Below are 26,462 nucleotides of genomic sequence, written 5' to 3' on the forward strand. Positions count from 1 at the left end.
GAACTCATCTACACCCATCCATACCTATGTATACTTATCTACACCCATCCATACCTATGTATACTCATCTATACCCATCCAAACCTACTGTATCTATACTCATCTATACCCATCCAAACCTACTGTATCTATACTCATCTATACCCATCCAAACCTACTGTATCTATACTCATCTATACCTATCCAAACCTACTGTATCTATACTAATCTGTACCTATCCAAACCTATCTATACTCATCCATACCCATCATCCTAACCCATATATACTCATCCATACCGATCATTCATATTCCCATTTGGACTCATCCACATCTATCCCAACCTATATCCTCTCTATACCCATACCCGTCATCTACGTTATACATCCATGGTATTCTGTACAGTTCAGCCAACCTCGCAGCAGTAGCTATGGAAGAACACATTAGTGGGTGGAGTCTAAATCTTATAGACCTTGTGGTGAGAAGGTCTGTTGTTTTCCATTACTCTCTCTCACTCTCTCTCTCTCTCTTCTCTGTCTGTCTTTCTCTTTCTCTCTCCCTCTCTGTCGCTCTCTCACCCTCTCTCTAATAATTCATTAGTAGAGTGTGTAAACTGTTTAACCAGAGAGACACAGTAAAGAGTAGTGAGAGAGAGAGAGAGAAACAGAGAGAGTGAGAGGATGGTGTGGTGTAAGGAGAGATGAAGCACCATCTGTTCCTGTTTGGGAGGATCAGCATGGAGCTTTCACTGCAGGACGCTCGTCCTAAAAACAGAGAGAGAGAGAGAGAGAGAGAGAGAGGGGAGAAGAGAAGACAGAAACCAAGATTTTTTCCACTCTTCTGTTTCTCTTTTTCCTCTTCCATCCTTCTTTTATAGTGTTCACTTTCTCTCTCTCTCTCTCTCTCTCTCTTATTCTCTCACTAAAATGAATGAGGTATCTAATTGAAGCTCCTCTGCTGACCTCACATACACCTTTATTCATAATCTCTCTCTCTTTCTCTCTCTCTCTCTCTAAGTGTATTTCTGGGGATTGAGCTGTTGTTCTCCACTGAAGGGAACAAACAGGACACTCTGCTGTTTGTTCTGCTCTCTTGCTCAGCAAAGGTGTAGAACCAGTGATGAACTTAAGTTAAAATGGGGACAAAGATATGTGTGATTACACTCAATGACAAAAAAATAAAGCAAAAGATTCCCAGGAGCTACTTTTCTGCAGTGTACCTCTTGGTGAAAGACTGTTGACTGTGTCTACAATACGAAACAAACACATTTAGCCCAGATTTTGTCCAGAGAGGACAGTTTTTATGGACTGAGAGAAGCTGGATGGTAATTTCCTTAAATTGAACAGCATCAATGCCGTCCACCAACACATTTGGATTGCTGTACCCGAAATGCTATAAACTGGAAGCGCATTGTCTGTAGCAACAAATCCAAGTTCTGTTTAGGATCCGAGGGCAATCATGGCTGGACTTCCAACTGGCATGTTACAGCAGGACAGGACTCACTAGGGGTGTCACGATTCTCTAAATCCTCCATTCGATTTTATTTCTGATTTTAGGGTCACGATTCAATTCGATTCGATTCACGATTTTCTTTTTTCTTTTTTTTTTTTACAGCAGAGAGGCCTATGCCAGTTTTAGATTAGTCTATGGTCAGTCATTGGTTTGATTTATCAAATTTACAATATCTTATTCCAAAAGGTGGGCTTGATATAAGTGATGGAAAGTGATACATGTGATCTGTATTACACCACATTAGGCACTAATGGTCAAATTTAAATAATTTTTAAATAATTAAGATATATATGTAATGCCTTCTAGTGGGTTTTTTTGGTAGCAGCAGTGTGCGCTATTAAAACAGCAATGTGCAACATAACAAAATAAATAATAAAAAAAATCCAGGAACAGTCATGTACAAAATAATAGAACAATTAGAGCCTTAACAAACTGAACTCTATCCTACTGTAACAGATAAACATGAAAAATAAGACTTGAAGACTTTTTCGGTCCCTGAGAATGACGAGTTTTTTTCTTTATTAAAGATATATTATTAACTTTATCTGAGAGAAAGATGCATATTTGAGGCTAGAAAAAAAAAATGTTATTTTTATATTTTCAAGTTTTTCTTTAAGAAGATGAGAATGTCCACATTCTCTGGAGAAAGGGCTGCTCTTTCAGCAGTCACAATGTCCGCGGCGTAGGCTACAGCGTGCTCCGCCATTTGCATAGCGTGCGCGTTCTTGCGTAGCTTAGAGGGAGGGATCATCCCTCTTTTTGACTTCGTGGCTCGAGACCATGACATAATTTCGATCGATTTCGATAAAATATCGAATCGTGACACCGCTAGTACTCACCCATATACAGCAAGGGTTTCCCACTAATGTTTTCACTAAACTGCAGCACTTCCTTGTCTCTCTCAGTCACCGACTGGGAACCCATCTGTAATCATTACAGCTCTATCCCTGTCGAGACCTACTGTGGATTAGCATCGCGGCTAACCCACGCAGTTTATAAAACAAGAAAATAGGTGCTGTGTGTAAAGGTGTAGTAGTGATGAAGGTAAAGGTGAATAAAGGTTTGATGTTCTCTGTTTTACAGCTGGAGCAAAAACAGGTCACGCCTCCATTTAAACCGCAGATTACAGACGACTACGGTTTGGATAACTTCGACACACAGTTCACCAACGAACCCGTGCAGTTAACGCCGGACGACGAGTGAGTGTGATATAACACAAACTGGTTAGAGTGACATTATAACTGAAACTGAAAAAAAAAAACTGAAAAAAAAAAAAATTTGTCACAACAAAATTATCACAACAATATTTTTTGATTAATATTAATCAATCAGGCTTGTTCTTCCACTTTAGTCTGAAGGTTTAAATGTAAATAACATAAAAACTTAGTTAATTATAAACTTAGATAATAGATGAATAGATGGATTAATCCAGGTAGAAGAGGAAACAAGCGGAATGAACAGGACCAGTAGCTGTGAGAGGGACAGAAAGTAAGAGAGAGACAGAAAGAGAGAGAGAGACAGAGAGGAGATGCAGGTGAGGTAAGGCAGTGAGTTATGAGATTTACATATTTCAGTATTTATAAAAAGTATTCTACCTTCTGAACTCAGCAGTACCAATGCTGTGTTTTCATCATTAAATAAAACTGCTAATAAAATCATTTTCAGATTAATCAAGTGCATAAATACGTTAAAACATACTTTAAAGAGAACTGGCATACAGAGCAACTATGTGACTGATTTATTGATTCAATGATTAATTGACTGATAGATTGACTGACTGATAAATTGAGTGATTAAATCACTTATAACTTATTAACTAAGTAACTGACTTAACTGATTGCTAGATTTGATCATTTGATAACTGGATTTAATCCTCGATTTGATTGATCGATTGATTGATTTATTGAAGACTGCTTTATTTGATTTTTGATTTGAAGAAAAACTGAATGATTGGATATTTAACGCACAGAATTATATAAATCAGATGTTTGATTTAATTACTGCATATTTGATTGATTGCTTGATTGTCTGATTGATTTATTGACGGGGCGTGTTGTGTTCTCTCCTCAGGGACGTGATAAAGAGAATAGATCAGTCGGAGTTTGAGGGATTCGAGTACATTAATCCTCTGCTGCTCTCCAACGAGGAATCTGTATGAGGAGTAAATGAACAAAAAAACATTGAATAAAGGAATAAACTGATCAGCTGCTCCTCGCTCTGCCTGCAGGGGGCGCTGCTGAGACTGCTGAGACCGCAGGGGTCTCTCTGACTGGCCACCGGCGGTCGGGGTGGGGGGGGAAGAGCCGGACTTTTCTTTCTGTTCCTTCGTTCAGGACTACACTACGAACGGCAGCGTTCCGGAACCTTCTGATCTCAGACTGGACCGGGTTTTACCCCAAAACAACACAAAACTACAACAGACTCGGCTGCTGATTGTCTTCCTCCCACCCATCATCATCCTCAGCGGTTCTGTCTGTCTGTCTGTCCGGGGAGGAACCCCGGTTCTGTGGTTCTGTGCCTGCGCTCCTCATTTTATACACCTTTTTTCCATCGACCCGCGGCTACAAAGCGCCGGTTCTGCTGGAGAACCGGGTTAAATGTGCACTTTTCTGTTCTGATGGTTTTTTAATTGAACGGAAATGAGAATGTAGGACGTTGGGGGCGGAGTCCTGTATTATAGTTGTAACCAATCAGAGTTTATGATGCCTTTTATTGTTTATTGATGCAAAAGTGGCACGTTTTAAATCATAACCCTGATCTGATTCGCTCACGTTTCCGACTCTCTGATTTTACACACAAGCAAAAACAAACGAGACGAGAGAAAAACGCTTTTTTTCTTCGGTTTTTAATTTAATTTAAATATTAATTACGTTTTATTTTATTTACATTTATTTTGGGAAAGAAGTGCCTCAACGTTCCGACATCCACACCGATCCCTCTGTACGGAATTCTCCCTTCAATCCGGGCTTCTTTTTTTTAAAAATGGGTCACTTTCCATGGGAGGCGGGGCCACTCGGGGGATGGAGACCACTTAACAAACACACACTCAGACACACACACACAAACACACACACACACACTCACTCGGTGCTGTTTAGTGTGGATGGTGCTACATTATATACTAGATGATCAGAAGAATATGATGATGTAATAATGATACCAGTTCATTAATCAGCTGATCAAAGAGAAAGAGAGAGAGAGAGACGGTGGAGCCTCATTAGCTGTGTGTTCTGTGTTGTTTGATGCTAGATTATATTTGTAGTCACAGAATTTCAGATGACCCATAAACCACACAAACACACACACACACACAATGTAGGGATGGTCATTTTAATAAGCAAATGAGAGCAGAAGTGGACAGGGAGCAGAGAAACAGAAAGAGCTTGATGTGTAGATTCCACTACATTAAAAATCGCATTTCATTTTTTATCTTTTTCTGGTCAGTTTGAATAAATGGGTCTTAAATCACATATTTCTTTAGATTTAAGAACACAGACTCAGAAGGTCATTCCATTAGCAAGCACAGCTAATATAGTTAACCTATGTGTGTGTGTGTGTGAAATAACTACAAACTGTATATAAGAGTGGACCACACAATCAGAAGCCAAAATGTCTCTTAGGCCCTCTAGTGGCTGGCTTTTTCTAGTACATCTTTTAACCCCACCTATTCCCATGTAAGTAAACGGAGCAGTCAGGGATTTGTTTGGGTGTTGCAGTTCTCTGTTAATTCTGCAAGCTCCGCCCACATTAATATTCCTTGCCCCCGCCATTTAAAAGTGCGTAGTGCTGATGAGGTGATACACAAAGCAAATCCTGACCGTCTAATATTGTTAATATACAGGAATTAACTAAATATTTCAAGACAATAAATTATATACCCATACAGAACCCATACCGGACCCACGCAAGCATGATATTGCTGTAGGTTGAGGTACATACTCCTGGTAAAGAGACATGTGTGAGGCTTGCCACTAAGAAAAATGGCTTTTCCTGGTTCCAGGTGGGCATGGGCTCTGAATAGTTTGTACCTGACCCAGTTTTTACTGGGATCCAGTTGAGCTTCCCAAATAGGCCCCATTATTACAGTGCATCTAGAGCTCACAGTGGTTCCATCTAATGGGCCGCATTGTGTGATGTAGAATCCAGATGGGGCCCATGTTTATCCCCTCCTGGTCCCATCACTAACCCTGGTGGGGAACCAGTTTTGGTGCCAACTGTTGGGCTACTCATACAGGCCACTCATGGGCATGTTATCTGGGTCGCTGTAAATGTTCCTTTTAAAGAGACAGGGGAAGGGCCGTGCCACAAAGAAATATGGTTGGTGTATGGCTGGTCACATGACCTCGCCTTCCAATTCTGCTCTGGACTATGTTGTTGCATTTGGGCATGGGCTCTGAATAGGCTTGTACATGTATTTTTATTGGGACCCAACTGGGCTTTCCAAATGGGATTCATTATTACAGTCCACTTTAATTTCACAAGAGTCCCATTTAGACCCTCTATACAGTGTAGAATCCAGATGGTTAACCCCTCCTGGTCCCATCATAACCCTGGTGGGAATCCAGTTTTGGGGCCAACTGTTGGGCTACTCATACAGGCCCCACATGGGCATGTTTTTTGGGTTGCTGCAAATGGTCCTGCTAAAGAGATAGAGGGAGAGTTTTTTCCACAAAGAAATATGGGTGGGGTTTGGGTGGTCACATGACCTCACCTCCCACTTCTGCTGTGGACTGCTGTTTTCAGGTGGGCATGGGCTCTGAATGGGTTTGTACCCAACTGGGCTTCCCAATTTGGACCCATCATTACAGTCCATCTCAATCTCACAGGGATTTAGACCATCTAGACTCCCTATGCAGTTCAGAATCCAGATGTTTATCCCCTCCTGGTCCCATCAGTAACCATTAACTCTAGTGGGGATCAAGTTTTGGCACCAACTGTTGGGCTTTTCATACAGGCCCCACATGGGCATGTTCTCTGGGTTGTTGTACATGATCCTGCTAAAGAAACAGTTAGAGGGTCTTGCCACAAAGAAAAATGAGTGGACTATGTTATTTGTAGGTGGGCATGGGCTCTAAATGGTTTTGTACATGTATTTTTATTGGGACCCATTATTACAGTCCACTTTAATCCTACAGGGGTCTCATGGAGACCCTCTATACAGAGTACAGTCCATGTGGGATCCATCTCTGACCCTCATGGGCATCCAAATGTGGAGCCAACATGAAACCAACGGACCAAAACTTTTTGGTTGCCAGGAAAAAGTGGGCGGGCTGTGCAACTGAAGACCTGTCTGGGCGGAATTAGTTTCTCAGGGGTTCTGGGGTAATTTTCTCTTTTATGGGGGGTCCTCTGTGATTTTGTTCTCATCCGGAACGACCATGTCTGTGTTTTTCTCAGACGTCCTCTGAAAAATCGAACAGGCTGAATAATCTAATGTTTTTTAATAAACAACGTGGTCCTCCAGTAACTAATTACACGTTGGGTGCGCGTTTCCACGGAGATCCACGTTAAAACACAACAGCAGGTGGAAATGGAGGAGCTACTGAACACAATGTTGTGACCGAGAAAGCCAAAAAACTCACTGGTCCAGTTTTATCACTGAGTAGAAGTGTAAAATATTTTTACAGACATGCCCCTGAGAAACTAATCCCCTCCTGATAGGGCTTAAGAAATATGGCCTTACCCTACAATCGGTTCTTAAACAAGATGGCAGCTTCAACATCGTACTGGGAAAGCGTGGGGACGTACCATCCACTTTGTATATATAGAGTCTATGGTTATAACACACTTATACCAGTACACACAGTAACACACACCTGCATATACTTGTAAACATCACACCTGGACATCTTCACACCTTTTCAGTATATCGTTGCTCAATGTTTTCCACATGCAGCTCAGACACACAACTCTCACACACACAAACGCTTGCACATTACCTTACAATATTACAATGTAACACAATGTAAGTTAGAATGTAACAGCTATACACTATATGAACAAAAGTATTGGGACACCTGCTCATTCATGCTCATTACTTCTTCTTAAATCATAGATATTAAAAACTGTTTATCTTGCTTTTTGTTTGGTTTCTGCTCTACTAGATTTTGGAGCATTGCTGTGAGGATTTGAAGGCATTCAGCGACTAAAAGAGTTCAGGAGTGAGGTCAGGAAGCTGATTGATGATCTCCACCCCACCTCATCCTCAACTGCACTGTAAAACCTGATAAGTTGACTAAACTCAAAACTTTTGTTGTAACCGATTACCTAATACATTTTAAGTTCATGTAATATAATTTTTAAGTACAGTGAACTTAACAAATACATATACATATACATATATATTTAAAATTAATATTTTCCTGAACTTGTATTTAGTCTTCTTTCTGGTTTCATTCAACTATTTTTTAAAATACTCATAGAAAAGTAGGTGAAAGAAAACAGTAAAGAATTAAAAGTACTGAGAACACAGAGTTACTGCAGCTCAGTAAATGATGCTTGTTCTACAGCCAACAACACAAAGACCAAGCATTTAATCATAATATGTGATCTACAAGTTTACCTAAGGTAGCCCCGGGTGAATCACTACACACTGATGGTGAGTGTCTGATTAGTCAGAAACTGTTGGACACACCCAGTATGCAAATAGATTGTGATAGAAGCCAATGGAAAGGAAGCTGTTAATGACAACAAACTAAACTCAGTTATTATAAGTTGATTCAACTCAAAGATCTCAGTTTAAATGTTTATATGTGCCCAGAAATCAGTTCAACTAACTCAAAATAGTTGAGCATTGTTTAGAAATCTCCAATTTTATGTACAACAGACTTAATTTATTTGAGTTTTTTATTTATTTATTTATTTACAGTGTGCCTAAGGGATTGGATAGGGCTGCACGATATATCGTTTCAGCATTATTCAGCACAGTTATTGCGATGTGCGCATGCGCAATATTCACATTGCAGGACGTGCAATGTCATTTAAGGCAATTAAATTAAACACGTAATGTTGCAGTGTTTTGATTCTTGACCCAAGAAGTAGACACACAGCGTTGTGATTTTCTGAGTGAACAGTGCTGTCTCTGTGTCTGTGTGAATGACAGGCTGCTGCTGCCTGAGAAGGAGGGGACAGCCTGTCGAAAGCTGTGCATCTCAGTCTGGCACAGTTTTGTGCAGATATCACGCTCTTAATCCCAGAAAAATGCTCTTATTTAGCTTTTAAAATGCCATTTAAATGTCCAATGGCAAACTCTAAAGCGCTGCACAGTTTGTATCGGTCCAGATCACTGATGCATTTTTTAATATCGTGATATATATCGTCAGAAAAAAACATTGCAATGTGATTTTTTTCCAATATCGGGCAGCCCTAGTATTGTATAGAGCTCCTTCATTCCAGAGAACACAGTTTTTCCACTGCTCCACAGATCAATACTGGGGGGATATATACCCCTCTAGCCCACGCCTGGCCTGGCCTGGCATTAAACATGGTGCCAATAGGTTTATGTCCTATTCTATTGACTATACTTCTTTTCAACATGAACTAGATAAGCTGTATGTGTGTATGCATTTTCACATATGTTTCACAGCAGCAATGGGTGTAACTTAATTTAGCTGAATGCAGTACCATTATATTAGAGGGGTGTCCACAAACTTTTGGACATATAGTGTAGATTACAGTGTAACACATCCGGTGAAACCCTGCCACGTTACAGTGTAGTTAACGATACGCTGTAACACATTTATAAAATCCAAATACATTTAAAAATCTTCTTTAATAAACTAATACTGTGAATGTACTTGGATTTCAATCGCCACTCCCATTTCACACACACACACACACACACACACTCTTACAGGAGTAAGCCAATTACCACACACCAGCCGTCTCTCCTCACCCTGTTATCTCGAGTGAGGCTCGATCGCCCTGCAGGGAGAGATCAGCAGCTCTTCTGATTAAAAATGTTACTTTTTTTTTTATTACATTTACTGATTAATTTCAGAGACTTCCAACTCAGCTCCTCCCCCAACAGCCCAACCTCCAATCATGCGGCAGCTTCAGTTATCAGCCAGTTACAGCCATAAAAGCGCTGTGGTGATTGAGGCCACGCCTAAACGCCTAAACCGTGTCTGATCCGCTCTGATCGAGAGAAAGTGAGATTTAGTTAGAAAGAAAGAAAGAGTGAGAGAGAGAAAGAGTGAGAGAGAGTAAGAGTGTGTGTGAGAATGAGAGTGAGAGATAAGAAAGCACTGCATGATTCAGGTTTGACTGAAAGGAAGGAGCTGAATTTGAAGATGTTGTTCGTCTGCCAAAAGTGTTGGGACAGCCGGACAGCAGCTGTTCCGAGTGTTTTAATATAAAATGATTGTCCAGCAGGTCTGCAGTATCGGACCACCTTACAGCCCTGACCGCTTTATTTACAGGTAAACCATGTCATGTGTGTAAATATTTGCAACAAAAATGATAAATAACTATAATAACTGAACTGTCCAGTTTTATTTGGTTCTCTGAGCACAAATCTGATAACATTAAAACTGATCAAACCACAGCGGGAAAACGACTATCACTTAATTTCTCTTTTTTTTTTTTTCCCAAACAGTTTTGATCTTGATTTTGTGTCTTTGACCAATCAGAACGTGTTCTGTGTTTGTAAACCCTGGGTCACCAAGTCTATCCACAATTGGCCGGCGTGGATGCAGGTTTACCTTCCAATAAAACACACCTGATTTTTGTTCATTTCTTCAGTTGTAGTAGTATTTAAACTAATGGTTAATAATACAGGATGTGCTTCTGCTTGGCTGGAATGAAAACCTGCAGCCACACCAGGAATTCAGAATAAGATTGGTGAACTGTGTTGTGGACTAATTATTCTTATTATTCTGTATCTTTAGGCCAGTCAACCGATTTGAACATGTTCCATGTCTTTGGACCAGTCAGAACTCTTTTTTTGTATTTTGGCCAATCAACCAATCAGAGTTAGTTCTGTGGATCTCATTAAGTTGGCTATTTTAAATGTTACTCCTCCCATAGCTTTTGATGTGGAAACAGAATTTTGCAGGATCATAGGAACTATACTGAATTACATTGCTTGTGCTTTTTTGGAGCGATACATGGTACGGTTTTCCTACAATGGGATATTTTGAGTTTTTTTATGGACAGTTTCTGGAAATTTTCACACAGGGGTTTCAAGCCAACTTTTAAAGTTATTTAAAGTTTACGCATCCCCCCCCCCCCCTGGTTCTGTGTCAAAATTTGTTCTGTCTTTAGACCAATCAAAACTAACTCTGTGCTTCTGGACCAATCAAAATCCTTCCTGTGTCTTAAGTTACATATATTCTGTATCTTTAGGCCAAGTGTTCCAATTGGAACACTTTCTGTGCCTTCAAAATGTGGCCAATCAGAATTTGTTCTGTCTTTGAAACTGTCTGAGCCCTTAGTGGTTTTGAGGGTTAATCTGCCAACCTTCAGTTCTACTAGTGAAGTCCTGACCAGTGGGAGAGCTGATTTAGCTGAGTCTGTCCGGATATCACTCATAGAACAGTCCTGATTGGACAATTTTCTGTTCAGTTTCAGAGATGTAAGCATTATTTTCTATTGGAAATAAGTATCTTTCAGTCTTCCAGGAATTGTAGTCCTGTCAAAATACTGACATGACAAAGCAATACCACTCCAAACCAGCCCTCTGGTGGATGTATTGCTTAACCTCCATGCCAACATAAAGGACCCATAGCAGTATGTAGGCAGTTACAGGTACATTGTTTCAAATGGACATATTTTTATTTGTGTACATAAAGAGAGTTTAGCCACAAGTTTTCCTTGTCATTGTCTGAAAAAAAAAAAAAAAAAAAAAAAATATATATATATATATATATATATATATATATATATATATATATATATATATATATATCTTGAGATATGTACCCCGAGACTTAAATTGAGGGAACCATGTAATTTTTTTTTTTTTTTACTTACTACCCTTATTCCCCTTAAGTTACTAGTGGAGACAGCGATACATCTGTTTGGCCACGCTGTCAATTTTGTGAAAAGAAAGCTAATTTATTATTAAATTATCTATATATATATATATTTTTTTTTATAAATTAATTATTTTACTATGGTTTGCTTGAGAGGTGCTGTGGAACAAATCCCAAAACAACTACAGTTTGGACTTGAGAATTTTAATAAGAAAAGAACACATACACTGTTTGCTTCTGTGTTTAGTTTAATCTGCAGCTTTTTTCAGCGAAATAGAGTAAACAGAGATCATTGTTTAATGATACTGTGATATAAAATATTTCACAGAGATTCCTAAATCATAATGTGTCTGAAACTGAGCTCTAATCCCTGATTATAGAGCACTGTTCGGAATGAGCTGCAAAAGCATGATGCTGCAAAGCATGATGCCTCCACCCCCATGCTTCACAGCAGGCAGGACATTCTTCTTTTTCCTTTTCTCTCCCAATGTACTTTTACTGACGGAGTGCCATCCAGTACCTTGGAAAAAAGCTGGTGTGTCAGATCTAATCATCCAACAACCATGCCTGACCTCACTGATGCTTGCACTCTTAGGCTGAATGCAATCAAATCCTCCTCATAGCAAATGTTCCAACATCTAGTATAAAGACTTCCCAGAAGAATGGAGGATGTTACCACATCACACAGACAATCTGCTGGTCCAGACTGCAGTATCATTGTGAGCTCCACTGCTCTGTGTTTCCTCTTCTCCAAAACATCAGTCACTCAATCACCAAACCATGTCCATGTTCATCTCTGACAAACACTGAGCCAGGTGACCATCACAGTCCATCTGAGAGAACCTGAAGGAGACCAGAGAACACAGAGATGAGTTATTGATTGGTTAAACATTTAAACTGATGTGGGCGATATTTACTGAGCTACACATAAAAAAGTGGTGCGTAACAATTTGTAACAAACAATGACAGATATCTCTGTAGTTGTGGAGTCTGGAGTTGTAGAGGTTCTTAATGGGTCTTACATTATCCTGGTAGCTGCAGTGATAATTGGTGGCTACACTACATTACCAGTACCATTAGCCTGGTAGCTTTAGTGCTAATAGGTTGTAAATAAGTTTTTTTTATTATATGTTAGCCTCATTAGTCTCACAGATTCAGTACTAATTAATGAGGTATATAGTGGAATATAAAGTATTCATACATCTGGAACTTTTTTCACATTTTGTCACCTTACAACCACAAACTTTAATGTATTTTATGGAGATTTTGAGTGATAGACAAAACACAAAGTAGCACATAATTGTGAAGTGGAATGAAAATTATGTAAAAGTGTGATGTTCAAAATCATAGACTGTGTATAGCTGGACAGAGCATCGTCTCTTAAAAGTGAAGCCACCACAGGTCGGGCGCCCCCTGCTGTTCGGTTGCAGAAAGCTGCGTAACCCCACCCATCCCCATAGGTTTCAATGGCAAAACAGACAACTTTCAATCACGTTTTTTTCCCCCAATATACTGTAATTCTGCCTACATTATTTAAATGCAGCAGCTAGTGTAACCTCTGCTTATATTGTCAAATGTTTATATCCCCACATAATTCGTTTTTTAAAACGTTATTCAGCTCTGTTCAAAAAGGTGTGGTTAATGTAAAAGGGCTGGGTTACACCTAGCCGGGGTGGGACCAATGGGTATGGGTGGGACCATAGACTGTGTGAGTTCTGTTGTGGCAGCCCTCAGGGGTGGGGTTATTTAAATGAGTAGGCTGTCTCTCCACAGTCTTTCTCCCTCCTCTGGTCTCTACTGCGCAGACTCCGGTTTCATGGTGGAAGGTTTTGGCTTCATTTTCATTGAATGAATGGGAGCGACGACACGGCGTCCATCTTTTTTACAGTCTCTGTTCAAAATCATTTACTATCCCCCCATAAATTAAAACTTAGTAAAACTTTCACTGCAATTACAGCTGCAAGTCTTTGGGAGTTTTTGTTTTCACCAGTCTGTCTTTGTGCATCTACAGTCTTGAGATGCTGGAGAACATCTGTGAACAGCAGTTTTAACTTCTTTTCACATAAGCTAAATGGGATTTAGATCAGCACTTTGACTGGATCTTTCAAACACATTAATATTCTTTGATCTAAACCATTCCACTGCAGCTCTGTCCGTATGTTTAGGGTCATCGTCTTGCTGGAAGGTGAATCTCCTTCCCAGTCTCAGGTCTTTTACAGCCTCCAACAGGTTTTCTTCCAGGATGGCTCTGTATTTATCTCCGTCCATCTTCCCATCAACTCTGACCAGCTTCCTTGTCACTGCTGATGAAAAGCATTCCCACAGCATGATGCTGCCACCACCATGTTTCACTGTGGGGATGGTGTGTTCAGGGACATAGAGCTTTGCATTTGGGCCAAACATTTTAACTCTGGTCTTATCTGAACACAGCACTTTCTTCCACATGTTTGCTGTGTCCTCAACATGGCTTGTATCAAACTGCAAAAAGCACTTCTTAAATCTTTCTTTCAACAATGGTTTTCTCGTCTCTTCTTTTGTGTCACTATCCATTAAGGCGAGAATTGATTGCACTGGATTTTATTTAGTTGTTTTAGAGTATGAATACTTCAAACGTTTCATTATTTTATTTGATTATTATTTTTTTAAACCAAACATCATTTTTTTGTGCTACTTTGTGTTGGTATATCATTTAAAGTACATTTAATTTGTGGTTGTAAGGCGACAAAATGTGAAAAAGTTCAAGGGGTATGGATAATTTTGCAAGCCACTGTAAGCTTCCATTACTTGTTAGCTACTTCAGCTTTAGAGATTCAGTGCTAATTGGTGGGACATAAGCTTTCTTTACCTGTTAGCTACATTAGCCTGGTAGCCTCAAGTGTAAAACTAAAAGAAGAACTAACTTATGTCTCTTTCTCTCTGACAAGAGGCCTCATTGTGGAGGACCCAGGGGACAGGCTGAGCTCAGCGTTCGGTCCAGAATACACACAGCGGCCAGAACCCGGTCAGCCGTCCACCAGAAACAAAGTCCAGTCTTGTTCTGAGAGCCTCGGCGCTGCTCGCTGCAGCCAGAGCAGAGTAGCGTGACTTTCTGACCCAATCCATGAATAACCGTCCTTCTTCACGCTGCTTTTCTTTCCTCATAAACACACAAACAGTCCTGGGGAGGAGACGGGGAGAGAGGTCACTGCCGAAATGTTTCGGAAACCTTCCTTTCCTCTTTCATTTTCTGCATCTGATGTGGATAACCCTCTCACCCCGACATTGAAGCCTTTCTTTAAACACAGGGGTAGTATTTAATGTAAACAGCATGCTTTTATGTTCACATGATTTATTAAATATTTTTTGTAGAGTGTACTACACTATAAAACTAGGGCTGCACAATATATAATTTAAGCATCGACATTGCGATGCGCGCATGCACAATAGTCACATCGCAGGACCTGCAATTAAATCAAACATGTCATGTTGCAATGTTTTGATTCTTGACACAAGAAGCAAATACACAGCGTTGTCTCTGTTTCTGTGTGAGTGACAGGCTGCTGCTGCCTGCATGAGAAGCATGAGGGGACACAGTTTTGCGGTGCAGATATTTCCAGTTACAGCTGGATTCACACTTTTAATCCCAGAAAAACATTCTTATTTACCTTTTAAAAAAACATTTAAATGCCTGATTAAAGGGCTGATCACTGTTTTTTTTGCTGTTTTGCTGTTTTGAGATCTCGGTGCTAACTCAACTCTTGATTGGTCCGGACGCAAAACAGCGTGTGGGTGGGGGCGGGGCTGGTGACGTCATGGAACCTGCATTGTTTAATATTGCTATATATATATCGTCGAAAAAAGAATATTTGCAATGTCAAATTTTTCCAATATTGTACAGCCCTATTTAGAACCATAGGGGACATGCTATAATGCTTTTAAATGTACCTATGATCCACATACTCATTCGATAAAATATAGATAATGTAGAGGGTGCTCTAATATATACATATATATATACAAAATGCTCACCCACACACTGTAAAGGTTTCCCAGAAATGTCTTTGCCAGGATGATCACCAACCAAGCCTTTAATGAAGCATTTAATGATGCCAGCTTCAGTAATCTACAGTGTGCAGGATCTACAGGACCAGCTGCAGCAACATCTGTGGGTAAATGTGCTGCAGGTTGCCATACGAAACATGTATACCTCCAAGTACCTCCAACCATATCTTATTTTGTATCCAGGACAGAGGTTTGCAACAGGATACTAGAGCCTCCTTTCAGCTGTACAGTTTTTCCCAATCAACTTATTTGGTGAGTATTTGTATCAATTATCAAATAAATAGTACATAACAGAGCTGATGGCCTGTTTAATCAGGTTCAAATAGTGGTAAAGTATGAATGAGGTCAGTCTCTGGTGTATCACTGTAAGATCCTGTAAAATCACCTCTCCGTGACCAAACAGAAACACTACGGCCATTTTTCATATTTTAATGATGTAGGAATTTAATATTCAGCGTAATAAATACAGGATGAAGATCCAGCTGTTGGACATGGAGCCAAAAGAGCAGTTTAATCAGCTGGAGTTCAGTAATCCTCGCTCTGAGCCAACGCCTGACTCAACCACCCCCCACCAAACTCCACGAACTCCAGAGACAGAGATGCTAACACGGCTGACAGTTAGCTAATACAGCCTGCGATATCAATCATCATGAGCTGAACTCTACATTAAAGCGATAGTTTCATCCCACAGCAGTTCCCTCTGCATTTATCCACAATGCACTTTGATACTTAGCTAACAAGTAATTGAATCATATACCCCTCTAATTAGCACTGGGGTTACACATCTACCATATTTTATACACTTATACACTCCTTTAATTTTCCCAAATATCATCAGTGCTTCTGATGATTAATCCAATGCACCTTATCTATGAATTTTACCAGTCAGGATGTAATTAGCAGTAAAAGTCGTTATACAGGAGTTTCAGTTTTAGCATTAGCCGCTAACCATGCTTAGCGCTAGCTCTTTTGCCATTCAGAGATTAGTATTATCTGCTTGTAATCTGCTGTTAACCCTGGCTAGCACTGCTGAAGCAGCATTAGCAATACCCGCTAACCAGGCAAAGCGATAGCTCTTTCACCATTCAGAGGTGAGTATTATTGACCTGTAGCCTGCTGCTAACCCTGTGTCTAGCACTGCTGGGGCAGGATTAGCATTACCCGCTAACCGCGTTAAGCACTAGCTCTTTCGCTGTTCAGAGGTGGGTATTATTGACCTGTAGCCTGCTGCTAACCCCGGATAGCTGTTCAGAGGCTAGTTTAACAAACTGTAGTCTGCGAGTTTACTGTGTTAAAACAAGCTGCGAGAGACGAACCGCTAGCTAATATCACCCTGGCTTACCAGAACACTCAGAGTTCCTCAGGGTAGCTGTGAACTGCGGCTAGCCTTAGTAAAAAACTGGCAATCTAAGCTCTCTGTAACTAAACGGAAGTGCTTTATCCACCCTAAAAAAACTCAAGAATTAGGACTGAGGCTATGAGGTGAATGTAGCTAACATCTAATAAATGCTTACACTCCCACCAATTAGCAACAGAGCTGTTCTAATTAGTGGGGAAAGTTTATACTGGACTGGAGTTTAGAACTGGAGTTTTGAGTCGCTAAATGTTGCTAACAAATAATTGAAGCTCAAATCCCACTAAGTATTAATAAAGCTATGATTCTATTGTAGCTAACTTAATAACAACAATAATAAGAAGAATCAAATTAAATCTAACAGCCACTAAAATTAGCACTGGAGCTATAAAAGCTAATCTAGTCAACACAAAAGTGGTGCTTACACCCCCGGCATTTAGCACAAGCATTAGAATCTCAAACTTCACCAATTTGCACAAAAGCTATGAGGCTAATGTAGCTAACAAATTATGAATGGCCACAAAAAAGCAACCTGCTAAATGCAAGTCTACACCTGTAGACACTCTCCTCAAACTAAGCAGTGTTTTTAAGTAGTTTAAGTAGTTTTTAAGTGTTTTTAATTAGTTTGTAATAGACACATTTACATGTATGTGGTCTACCCATAAACATGGATGCTAACTAGTGGGGGATTCACAAATGATTTATCCTGAATTGGCCCCTAGAGTTAAACTAAAAAAGCTAAATTAAACACATGAACAGGAAACAGTCAATCCATTAAACCTGGATCTGGAGCAGAAACCGGAGGGATTACAATTTTTAGCAAACTATCGCTTTAACTGACAAGAAAAGATTAGAGAACATTAGCAGTGATTTAGCTTCTGAAGTGCTGATAGACTGTTATTGAACTCTGCATCTGATCTTCTTACCAGCACCGGTTTTCAGCAGTTCCTCCCAGTGCCAAGAGTGTGTGTGTCCTGGTTTCACCTGAAGGGACAACTAAGCTTAGTGCCAAAGATGAGCTCAGTGTTTCAGCGTCCAGTTCAAACCCCCCAAACCACATGTATTCTGTCTCTCGCTCACATACAACCTCGCTCGTTTTTGTCTGAAACACTCAAATATAATCTAATTGCTTTTGATACAAAGAATCCCATCATTCTCTACAATCTGAATTGTGTACATATTCACAAAACAAATCCCTGAGTCCCTCTCCACAAGCCAAATCACAAACTGTCTCCTGTTATCCACAATAAGAATTAAACACGTCCCTCTCCATGATCTAAATCACACACTTGTTCATTAATCTAGTCTCATTCCTCTCCACAAACCAAAAACTAATCTATATTTCTCACAGAAAGCCAAATCACGTCCTTCTACTAAAGTACTGTCCACAGCAGTCGAATCCCAAACTAGCTGTATCACTTCCCACTCCACAAGCCAATCACGCTCCTCACAAGAACTTATATCTCCTTCTCCACATGCCGGATCATGTTCATCACAACAATCCTCTCTCATAACAAGTCAAATCGTGTCCCTCTACACAACCCCAATCACATACATTTCCACAAGCCAAATCATGCTCTGCTCTACAAACTAAATCAATTTGTCTAGTCGTATTCTTTTTCAGTGAACTACATCACATTCTTCTCAACAAGCAGAATCACATCCTTTTCTGTGAGCCTAAATCACATCCCTCTCCATAAGCTGTTTCACATCCCTCATGTCAAATCACCACAAGCCGAACCACATCCATCACCACAAGCCGAACCACATCCATCACCACAAGCCGAACCACGTCCATCACCACAAGCCGAACCACGTCCATCACCACAAGCCGAACCACGTCCATCACCACAAGCCGATCCACATCCATCACCACAAGCCGAACCACGTCCATCACCACAAGCCGATCCACATCCATCACCACAAGCCGATCCACATCCATCACCACAGGTCGAACCACGTCCATCACCACAAGCCAAATCACGTCCATCACCACAAGCCAAACCACATCCCTCTCCACAAAACCAAACCTGTGTTGCATCCATTACCACAAGCTGAAATACGTCACTCACACTAAGTCAAATCATGCCCTTCTCCACAAGCCGAACCACAACCATCACCACAAAACCAAACCTGAGCCAGTGTCTGTGATGAGCCAGCGTCCTCACAATCTCTTTTAGGTCCACAATAAACAAGATTAGACCCAATGTAAAAAGGCACAAAAAAATATTTCTCATAAAAGTGGAACTCTCTTGATGCTAACAGAACTATCCTTCAAACAACTGAAGTACCAGGCATGTAGGCATTTGAGTGGACATCATTTTTTGTAGAACCTTTACCTTTACTAAAAATCCCTTGAAGAACCATTTCTTAAGAAATGTAAGTGTGAAATCACCCCGAATTATTAGTGTAAATAACATTAGGATTTTCATCTTACCCTGCAGGAAACGGCATGAGGCACATCGGACAACACTCCAGTTTAGGTTCTGCTGGTCCTGCAACGCATCCTCCACTGGATGTTCCGGGCCTACCGTCAGCATTTATCTCCAGACTAGAATCTCTGGATCCAGATCCTGATCCAGCTCCACTTGCAGAACCCAATTTTGACACTAATGATCTGGATTTACTTTCACACTGGAGTCCGGTTCCAGATTTTCCCTCAAATTCTTTTCCCAGCATTTTCTCCGCTTGCAGATGCGTCACCTTTCTAATATCTGCTTTGCTGGTGTGGTGATCAGTTGTCTCTATCTTGGTATCACCTTGAGTAAGTTTGACCTTGCTTTTTGACTTCCCACCTTCAGATTTCTGAGATTTCTTTATCAACACGCTTCCATGTTGCTGACTCTCACCTTCTCTAAACGGGTCGGGCTTCTCGCTGAATTTCTTTGGAGTTGGACAGCTCTTTTGATGGTCCTCTGCTGGGCTTAGGGAATTGGAGGCTTGCTTTACACATCTTGTGTCTTTGCTTTTTAAGTTGTCTTTCAGGGGGTGCTGTGAACTGGAGATTTGCTGTTTGTGTCTTGTTTCGCTGCCTTTTGAATTGTTCTTTAGAGGGCGCTGAGAAATGGACACTTCCTGATCGTGTCTTGTTTCACTGCCTTTTGAATTGTCCTTAACAGGGTGCTGAGAAATGGACACTTCCTCATCGTGTCTTGTTTCACTGCCTTTTGAATTGTCCTTAACAGGGTGCTGAGAAATGGACACTTCCTCATCGTGTCTTGTTCTGCTGCCTTTCGAATCGTCCTTTAGGGGGTGCTGAGAACTGGTTGCCTGATAACCCTCTCTTGTTTCACTGCTCTTTGGATTGTCCTCCAGGGGGCGCTGAGAAGTGGTTGCTATTGGTTCATGCCTTGTTTGGCTGAGCTGCTTGACTGGAGAAGATGGAGTCTGAAGGCTCCCGCTATTAGGAACGCAGGGCTTTGTGCAGTGGTTTGGGGCGCAGCTTTGCAGGTCTTTTAGAACTGGAAGTTCAGGGACCTCTTCATCCAGACGACACCAGCGCCACTCGCTCTGCTTCTCTTCCTCTGCTTTCTGAAACAAACGGTAGATACCAGAGTTTAGCAGATATTAGCAGCAGGTAGAGGCTGCAGTGGCAGATTTACGGTACGATTCCACTGGCACTTAAGCCTCAAAGCATGGAGGGAGTCGCTGCATGCCGCGATACATGCTGGGTTGCGCTGCGTTGAACGCAGCCCCGCCCTCCGGCTAAAAACTTTAGCAGAGCTTTTTTTATTTAAATGAATCCAGCCGCCGCACTGTGGAAAGCCAATCAGGGAACAGCAGGCTGCGACTTCACACACATACTAGCCTCAAACACACAGAGCATGCGCCTTTTAACCACAGAATAGAAGCTAAAAATGGCGGAATATGGATTAACAGAAAATTGTAAAATATTAAACTTAGGATTGTTTACTTCTGTAGCTTTATTTGAATTCAAATAAGTCACGGACGCGCCCACACGCGGCGAGACGAGAGATGCGGCACAGCGACTAGCATTACAGAAATGTGCCAGTGGACACGTACCGTCAGGATGTTTGAGGGATGAAGCGAGAGGAGGGGAAAGGGGGGGGGGACGTTCAATGCACGACACAGGGCCAAATAATCATAATTTACTGCAAGAATGGGCACATATTTTTAACCACAATGGGGCACCTTGTCTCTTTTTGTCCAATCTAGAGGGTACTTTAGGGCACAGAGGCACTAGGGCAGCGAAAGGGATGGTTATTTTCAAGCGGGTCAAAACCATGCAAGCACAGTTATTTTTCCCCTTATATTGCAGTTAAAAAAGTGTCAAATATAAAAATCACTGCAATAAAACAGTTCTTTGCAGATTCACTCTGGCAGCTTCTATATGTAATGATGTACAATTTTTTGTTACCCGATTTTAGGTATAAATTACTATATTTTTGGTCTGGTTCAACTGGGCTTCCTGGGGTGTTACTCAGTGTTTTCCTGGCTCCACATAAAGCTGTGTATGTGTGTCTGTAGAGTTGTGTGTAGTGAATAATTTATCTGCTGCTACATCTCATTATCTACCTGCTGTCTGTCTCTCTGTCTCCTGGTTCTACTGGGAGCTCTGGATCTAGAACTGCCAGGCCAGCATTATACACCCGGCAGCCTGCAGACACTCCGCACTGTCAATCACACTGTCTCCCTGGAAACCTGTCACCAAACCTGCCAATCATTTTTACAAACCCCTCTGAGCTCCTAATTGACAGGCACTGTTCCGGACCCGCAGCTGTACTGGGAGAGGTGGAGGGATTTCAGCTCCCAGTCTCAGCAGTTCTGCAACTGCACCTCTAAACCAGTAAAAACCTCCCAACACAGAGACAATGATCTACCTCACCAGATTCTCCAGTTGGAGTTGCTGAATAGACACAGACATTAACAAAAAAGTGACAATTAATTTATTACTCTTCAGTTAATCTCTTTAGTTAATGAGTTTAATAACATCTATTTAAAAATAATGGCTATGACCTACAGTTAGTGTCTCCAAAGATTAGTGCTGCATGATATGAGGTGTACTGGGAGCAAGATCAGAGCATAACAGGGATGCAGGACTGAGGTAAGAGCGTAACAGGGATGTGGGAGCGAGGTCAGACAGTAACAGGGATGCGGGAGTGAAGTAAGAGCGTAGCAGGAGCGAGGTCAGAGCGTAGGAGGGATGCAGGAGTGAGGTCAGAGCGTAACAGGGATGCAAAAGTAAGGTCAGACAGTAACAGGGATGCAGGAGTGAGGATAGACCGTAACAGGGATGTGGAAGTGAGGTCAGACAGTAACAGGGATGCAGGAGTGAGGTCAGAGCGTAACAGTGATGCAGGAGTGAGCTAAGAGCGTAACAGGGATGCAGGACTAAAGTAAGAGTGTAACAGGGATGCAGGACTAAAGTAAGAGCGTAACAGGGAAGCAGGACTGAGGTAGGAGCGTAACAGGAATGCAGGACTGAGGTCACAGCATAACAGGGATGCAGGAATGAGGTCAGACAGTAACAAGGATGTGAGAGTGAGGTTAGAGCGTAACAGGGAAGCAGGACTGAGGTAAGAGCGTTACAGGGATGCAGAAGCGAGATCAGACAGTAACAGGGATGCAGGACTGAGGTAAAAGCGTAACAGGGATGCAGGACTGAGGTCAGAGCGTAACAGGGATGCAGGAGTGAGGTTAGACCGTAACAGGGATGCAGAAGCGAGATCAGACAGTAACAGGGATGCAGGACTGAGGTCAGAGTGTAACTGGGATGCAGAAGCAAGGTCAAAGTGTAACAGAGATTTAGGAGTGAGGTCAGAGCGTAACAGGGATGCAGGACTGAGGTAAGAGCGTAACAGAGATGCAGGAGTGAGGTCAGAGCGTAACAGGGATGCGAAAGTGAGGTCACAGCGTAACAGGGATGCGGGAGTTAGGTAAGAGCGTAACAAGGATGCAGGAGTGAGATCAGAGCGTAACAGGGATGTGGAAGCTAGGTCAGAAAGTAATTGGAAAGACACCAGTTCCAAAAGTCCTTGTGAACACAGTTTTCTCTACTACACCATCAGTATCAGTGAGGCGCACTGAAGAGGTCCAAAACTGTACCTCAGGCAACTGCGGCAGCTCTGGAACACAATACACTGATGCAGGAGAGCTGAACGCTTCAGGACAGAAGCCCTGCAGGGTCATCCAGATCTTCTCCTCTGCTGTTAGTTCAGTTGCAGCCCACCATGGCTCACCTCCATCACCTCTATGTCCAGCACTGGAGCTTCAACACAGGAAGAGCCAAAGCATTAAACATAACATTTATTATTTAATAAACATAACATAAGCACTGGCCACTTTTTATCATATACACATTTTCTGACGCAGCCTCTATTGCAGGACGTTGCCTCAGGTTACCAAATCCATTTACTTTATTTTATGAATGGCCTAATGCATATTTAATGAAGCAGTAATAGAGGAAAGATTCTAAATAAACATACAGAATCATGCAATTTGCCTGACTAAAAGCATCGACATAACAGGGTCCATTATGCCATGCTTTATGCTTATAAAGACACTTAGGAAAATGCTGCAGCCATGGTATACACTGCAGCTTTTCATTCAGAATGATTTTTTGTATTTGTTTTGAATTATGATGTTTTAATTGTTTAGTAAAGCTAATGCTGTGATATTAGCAATATTAATGGCTAATAGTAACAATTTCAACCATGTACAAATTTCAGTCAATATTACAAAGTGTGTTTGTTTAGGAAATTCTGCTTGTGTTTTAGCAATTTGTAAGTTTTAAATAAAAAAACAGGCATGCCTAGTTTAGTTTGACCACAATTTGCCACATAAAATCACTAATGACATTAATATGGCAACATAGGGATGCTCTTAATTTATTATATTTTATGTAGCATGCCATGTGCTTCAAACCTAGCTCTCAGATATAGATCATATATTGACATGAGTGTTTAAATGTGAATTGCCCTGAACAACATTGCTAGTGACATGGCTAGCTCCTCCAATAATGTAGGAAAATTATACAGTGTTTAGAGATTTGTTCAGAAAAAAAAATCTGCTTGTGTTTTTTTTTTTGTGTGTGTTTTAGCTAAAAAAAAAAATACAAAATAAAAATATTTAAACCGTGTGTATATATACAGCTCTGGGGGAAAAAATAAGAGACCACTTAAAATGATTCATTTATTTGAATTTACAATTTTTTTAACCTCTGGAATATAATCAAGAGGAAGATGGATGATCACAAGCCATCAAACCAAAGTGAACTGCTTGAATTTTTGCACCAAGTGTGCAGGCATAAAGTTCTCCAAAAGCAGTGTGTAAGACTGGTGGAGGAGAACATGCCAATAGGCATAAAAACTGTGATTTAAAAACCAGGGTTTTTACTCCAAATATTGATTTCTTAACTCCTAAAACTTTGCTTTATTTGAGGTCTGAAAGCTCTGCAACATTTTTGTTTTTTCAGCCATCTCTCATTTTCTGCAAATAAATGCTCTAAATGACAATATTTTTGTCACACTTTAATGTCTTCAATATTTTACATTTACAATCTAAAAAAAACAACATTTTCTAATCTAAAAAAAAAATAAATAAATAAAAGAAAGAAAGAAAACACGTTGAATGAGAGTGTGCCCAGACATTTGACTGGTACAGTCAATATAAAATGAAAATAATAATTATGGATAAAACTAATTAAAATGAAAACATATAGACACTCATTGGTTTGTGGAGTATTTATCATTTAAGGGTAAACAATTTCATTGGTTTCATTGCTTCTTATACACCAGCTTCTTGTTGGAACTCTACGTTCCACCTTAAATGGCACCGCAGTTACATTCGGAAAGCAACTAACTTAAGTCCAAACTGCTGCACCATTTAAGGTGGAACGGAGAGTTCCAACAAGAAGCTAACTTCAATCAGTAAATTTACAGTTAGTGAATATAAACATACTTTTATTGCGCTTTAAAGGTAAAAACAGGTGCGCACCTTCCCCATATCTCTCTGTTACTGTTTTCTCTTATTTACTGTTTGTTCTCATTTTAACTTTAATCTTACCAGCTCTTGCTGGAGGACGTGCCGCCAGGATTGCGCAGAGACTGAAAAATATTTCGTATCTCTGGCTTTCCCTCAGGTTTGCTCTCCTCCGCTACACTCACTCTCTTTCTTTTCAGTTTGGACATCTTTAACGTTACTGCTCACTCTCACAGATCACCCCGCCAAAATCCACCCCATTTACTTCCCTTACACGGAGTGAGAGCAGGAGAAGCGCGTCAATGCTGCGCACGCTTTGCGCAGCTTCTGCTAAAGTTGTAGTGGGGGCAGAGATGTAACTTACTAGTGCATCTAAAAAAAATTGAATATCATTGAAAAGTTACTTTATTTCAATATAAAGTACTAGAGACCCAAAGTAAAAGTACAGGTGCTCTATAAAAAAGTAACGAGTATAATTGTATATTTTTAACAGTACCAGTAAGTTATTCTTTGTTGATGACCAGTTGTTTGCAATATTTCGTCGCTGTCCAATGAAAAACAAGTATCTCCAAAAAAGCAACTTTACAGGAGAGAGGAATAAAAACGTCTAAATTTTCAATTACAGTAAACAGTTTATTTTTGGTCATTTTGAAATATTTCTCTTGGTCTGTTTATCAAAAAAAAATGGCACAGTGTAAAAAACAGGTTGTGTGTTCAAACGGTGTGGTAAACTACACATCAACAAAAATGGAGGTATTTGTTTTTCACTGAACAGCAACGCTCCAAAGAAATTAAAAGTACACCAGAATTTCTTTATAGAGCATTTTTCCCCAATGGGAATGTTAGTGCAGTTAGCTGGCTAGTCGGTGTTAGGATATCTATTAGCTAGCTTAATGTTAGCTATAATTTCATCCAAATGATCAGTGATTATACAAAAACTATCATTGATTTAGACTGAGTCCACTCTGATTATATTTATTGATTCCCCGTTTTGTGAATATTTATGTAGCCTAATTCAGGCTATAGCATCAGCTACATCTATTATAGTGCACAGATTTATTTAAATAAAAAAGTAAAAAAAAAAAAGTAAACTAAAAGAAGAAAACATAAAACAAATATAAGTAGGGTAACACAAAACCAAATAAACCAACCTGTAAAAACTAGACTGAAAAAAACAAACAGAGATGAACTACACTAAGAAGACTAAACTAAAAAAGCAAAACAGAACACTAAGAAAAGAACAACAACCATGATCAGACAAGAAGCACAAACAACACTCAAAACCTCACAAAGCACACAAAAGACCAGACAAAAATATATATAGTCAAGGAGGCTGGGAACACCTGGGGAAGATAACAAGGGGATAGTGTAATAAATTACTACAGGTGACAACAAGGCTATGTGTTTTAGGGGCACATGGAGGAATAAAAACAGGCTTGGGAAAAATGCTTCTGACACCCCTGCTGGAAAGACCAATTGTAGCTAGATGCATATCTTCGTCATCCCCACCTCATCTGTTTTACTCAGCAACTCCATTACATACACATGTAATACCATAGCAACCACTTAGCAACAGCTTAGAAACACTATAATAACCACCTAGCAACAGCATGGAAACCACCTGTTAGATTATAGAAAACAAGACCATCTGCACGACAATGC

General features: G+C 40.5%; 2 protein-coding genes across 6 annotated transcripts in view; one reads left to right on the top strand and one right to left on the bottom strand.

Annotated features, from left to right (window-relative positions):
• The window catches only part of prkcz (protein kinase C, zeta), a 75,004-nt gene extending 64,969 nt beyond the window's left edge, over positions 1–10,035 (top strand). For 3 of the 4 annotated variants that reach the window (XM_007236938.4, XM_049485802.1, XM_049485804.1), the window contains 2 exons: positions 2,574–2,689; positions 3,561–10,035. In XM_007236938.4, the coding sequence (XP_007237000.3) occupies positions 2,574–2,689; positions 3,561–3,648 (204 nt within the window). In that variant the 3' untranslated portion in view covers positions 3,649–10,035. Of the gene's footprint in view, positions 1–2,573; positions 2,690–2,922; positions 3,033–3,560 lie in introns of those variants that run through there. The other variant, XM_049485803.1, reaches the window with a different exon arrangement.
• A 1,659-nt stretch (positions 10,036–11,694) lies between these two features.
• Positions 11,695–25,117, bottom strand: si:ch73-70k4.1 (uncharacterized). 2 transcript variants are annotated; one of them, XR_002650102.2, is made up of 5 exons: positions 24,885–25,117; positions 22,926–23,088; positions 19,297–20,390; positions 14,365–14,621; positions 12,208–12,307 (listed from the first exon to the last, which is right to left on the bottom strand). XR_002650102.2 is itself a non-coding variant. In XM_007236940.4 (4 exons), the coding sequence occupies exons 1-4, from the start codon at positions 25,007–25,009 to the stop codon at positions 12,235–12,237; spliced, it is 1,455 nt and encodes a 484-aa protein (XP_007237002.3). In that variant the 5' UTR covers positions 25,010–25,113; the 3' UTR covers positions 11,695–12,234. The 2 variants fall into 2 exon arrangements, 1 of the variants encoding a protein (XP_007237002.3); XM_007236940.4 differs by lacking the exon at positions 14,365–14,621 and having other exon boundaries at positions 11,695–12,307; positions 24,885–25,113.
• Positions 25,118–26,462: the final 1,345 nt, after the last annotated feature.

This window comes from Astyanax mexicanus, chromosome 12 (genome assembly GCF_023375975.1).
Source record: "Astyanax mexicanus isolate ESR-SI-001 chromosome 12, AstMex3_surface, whole genome shotgun sequence".
Classification (NCBI taxonomy): Eukaryota; Metazoa; Chordata; class Actinopteri; order Characiformes; family Acestrorhamphidae; genus Astyanax; species Astyanax mexicanus.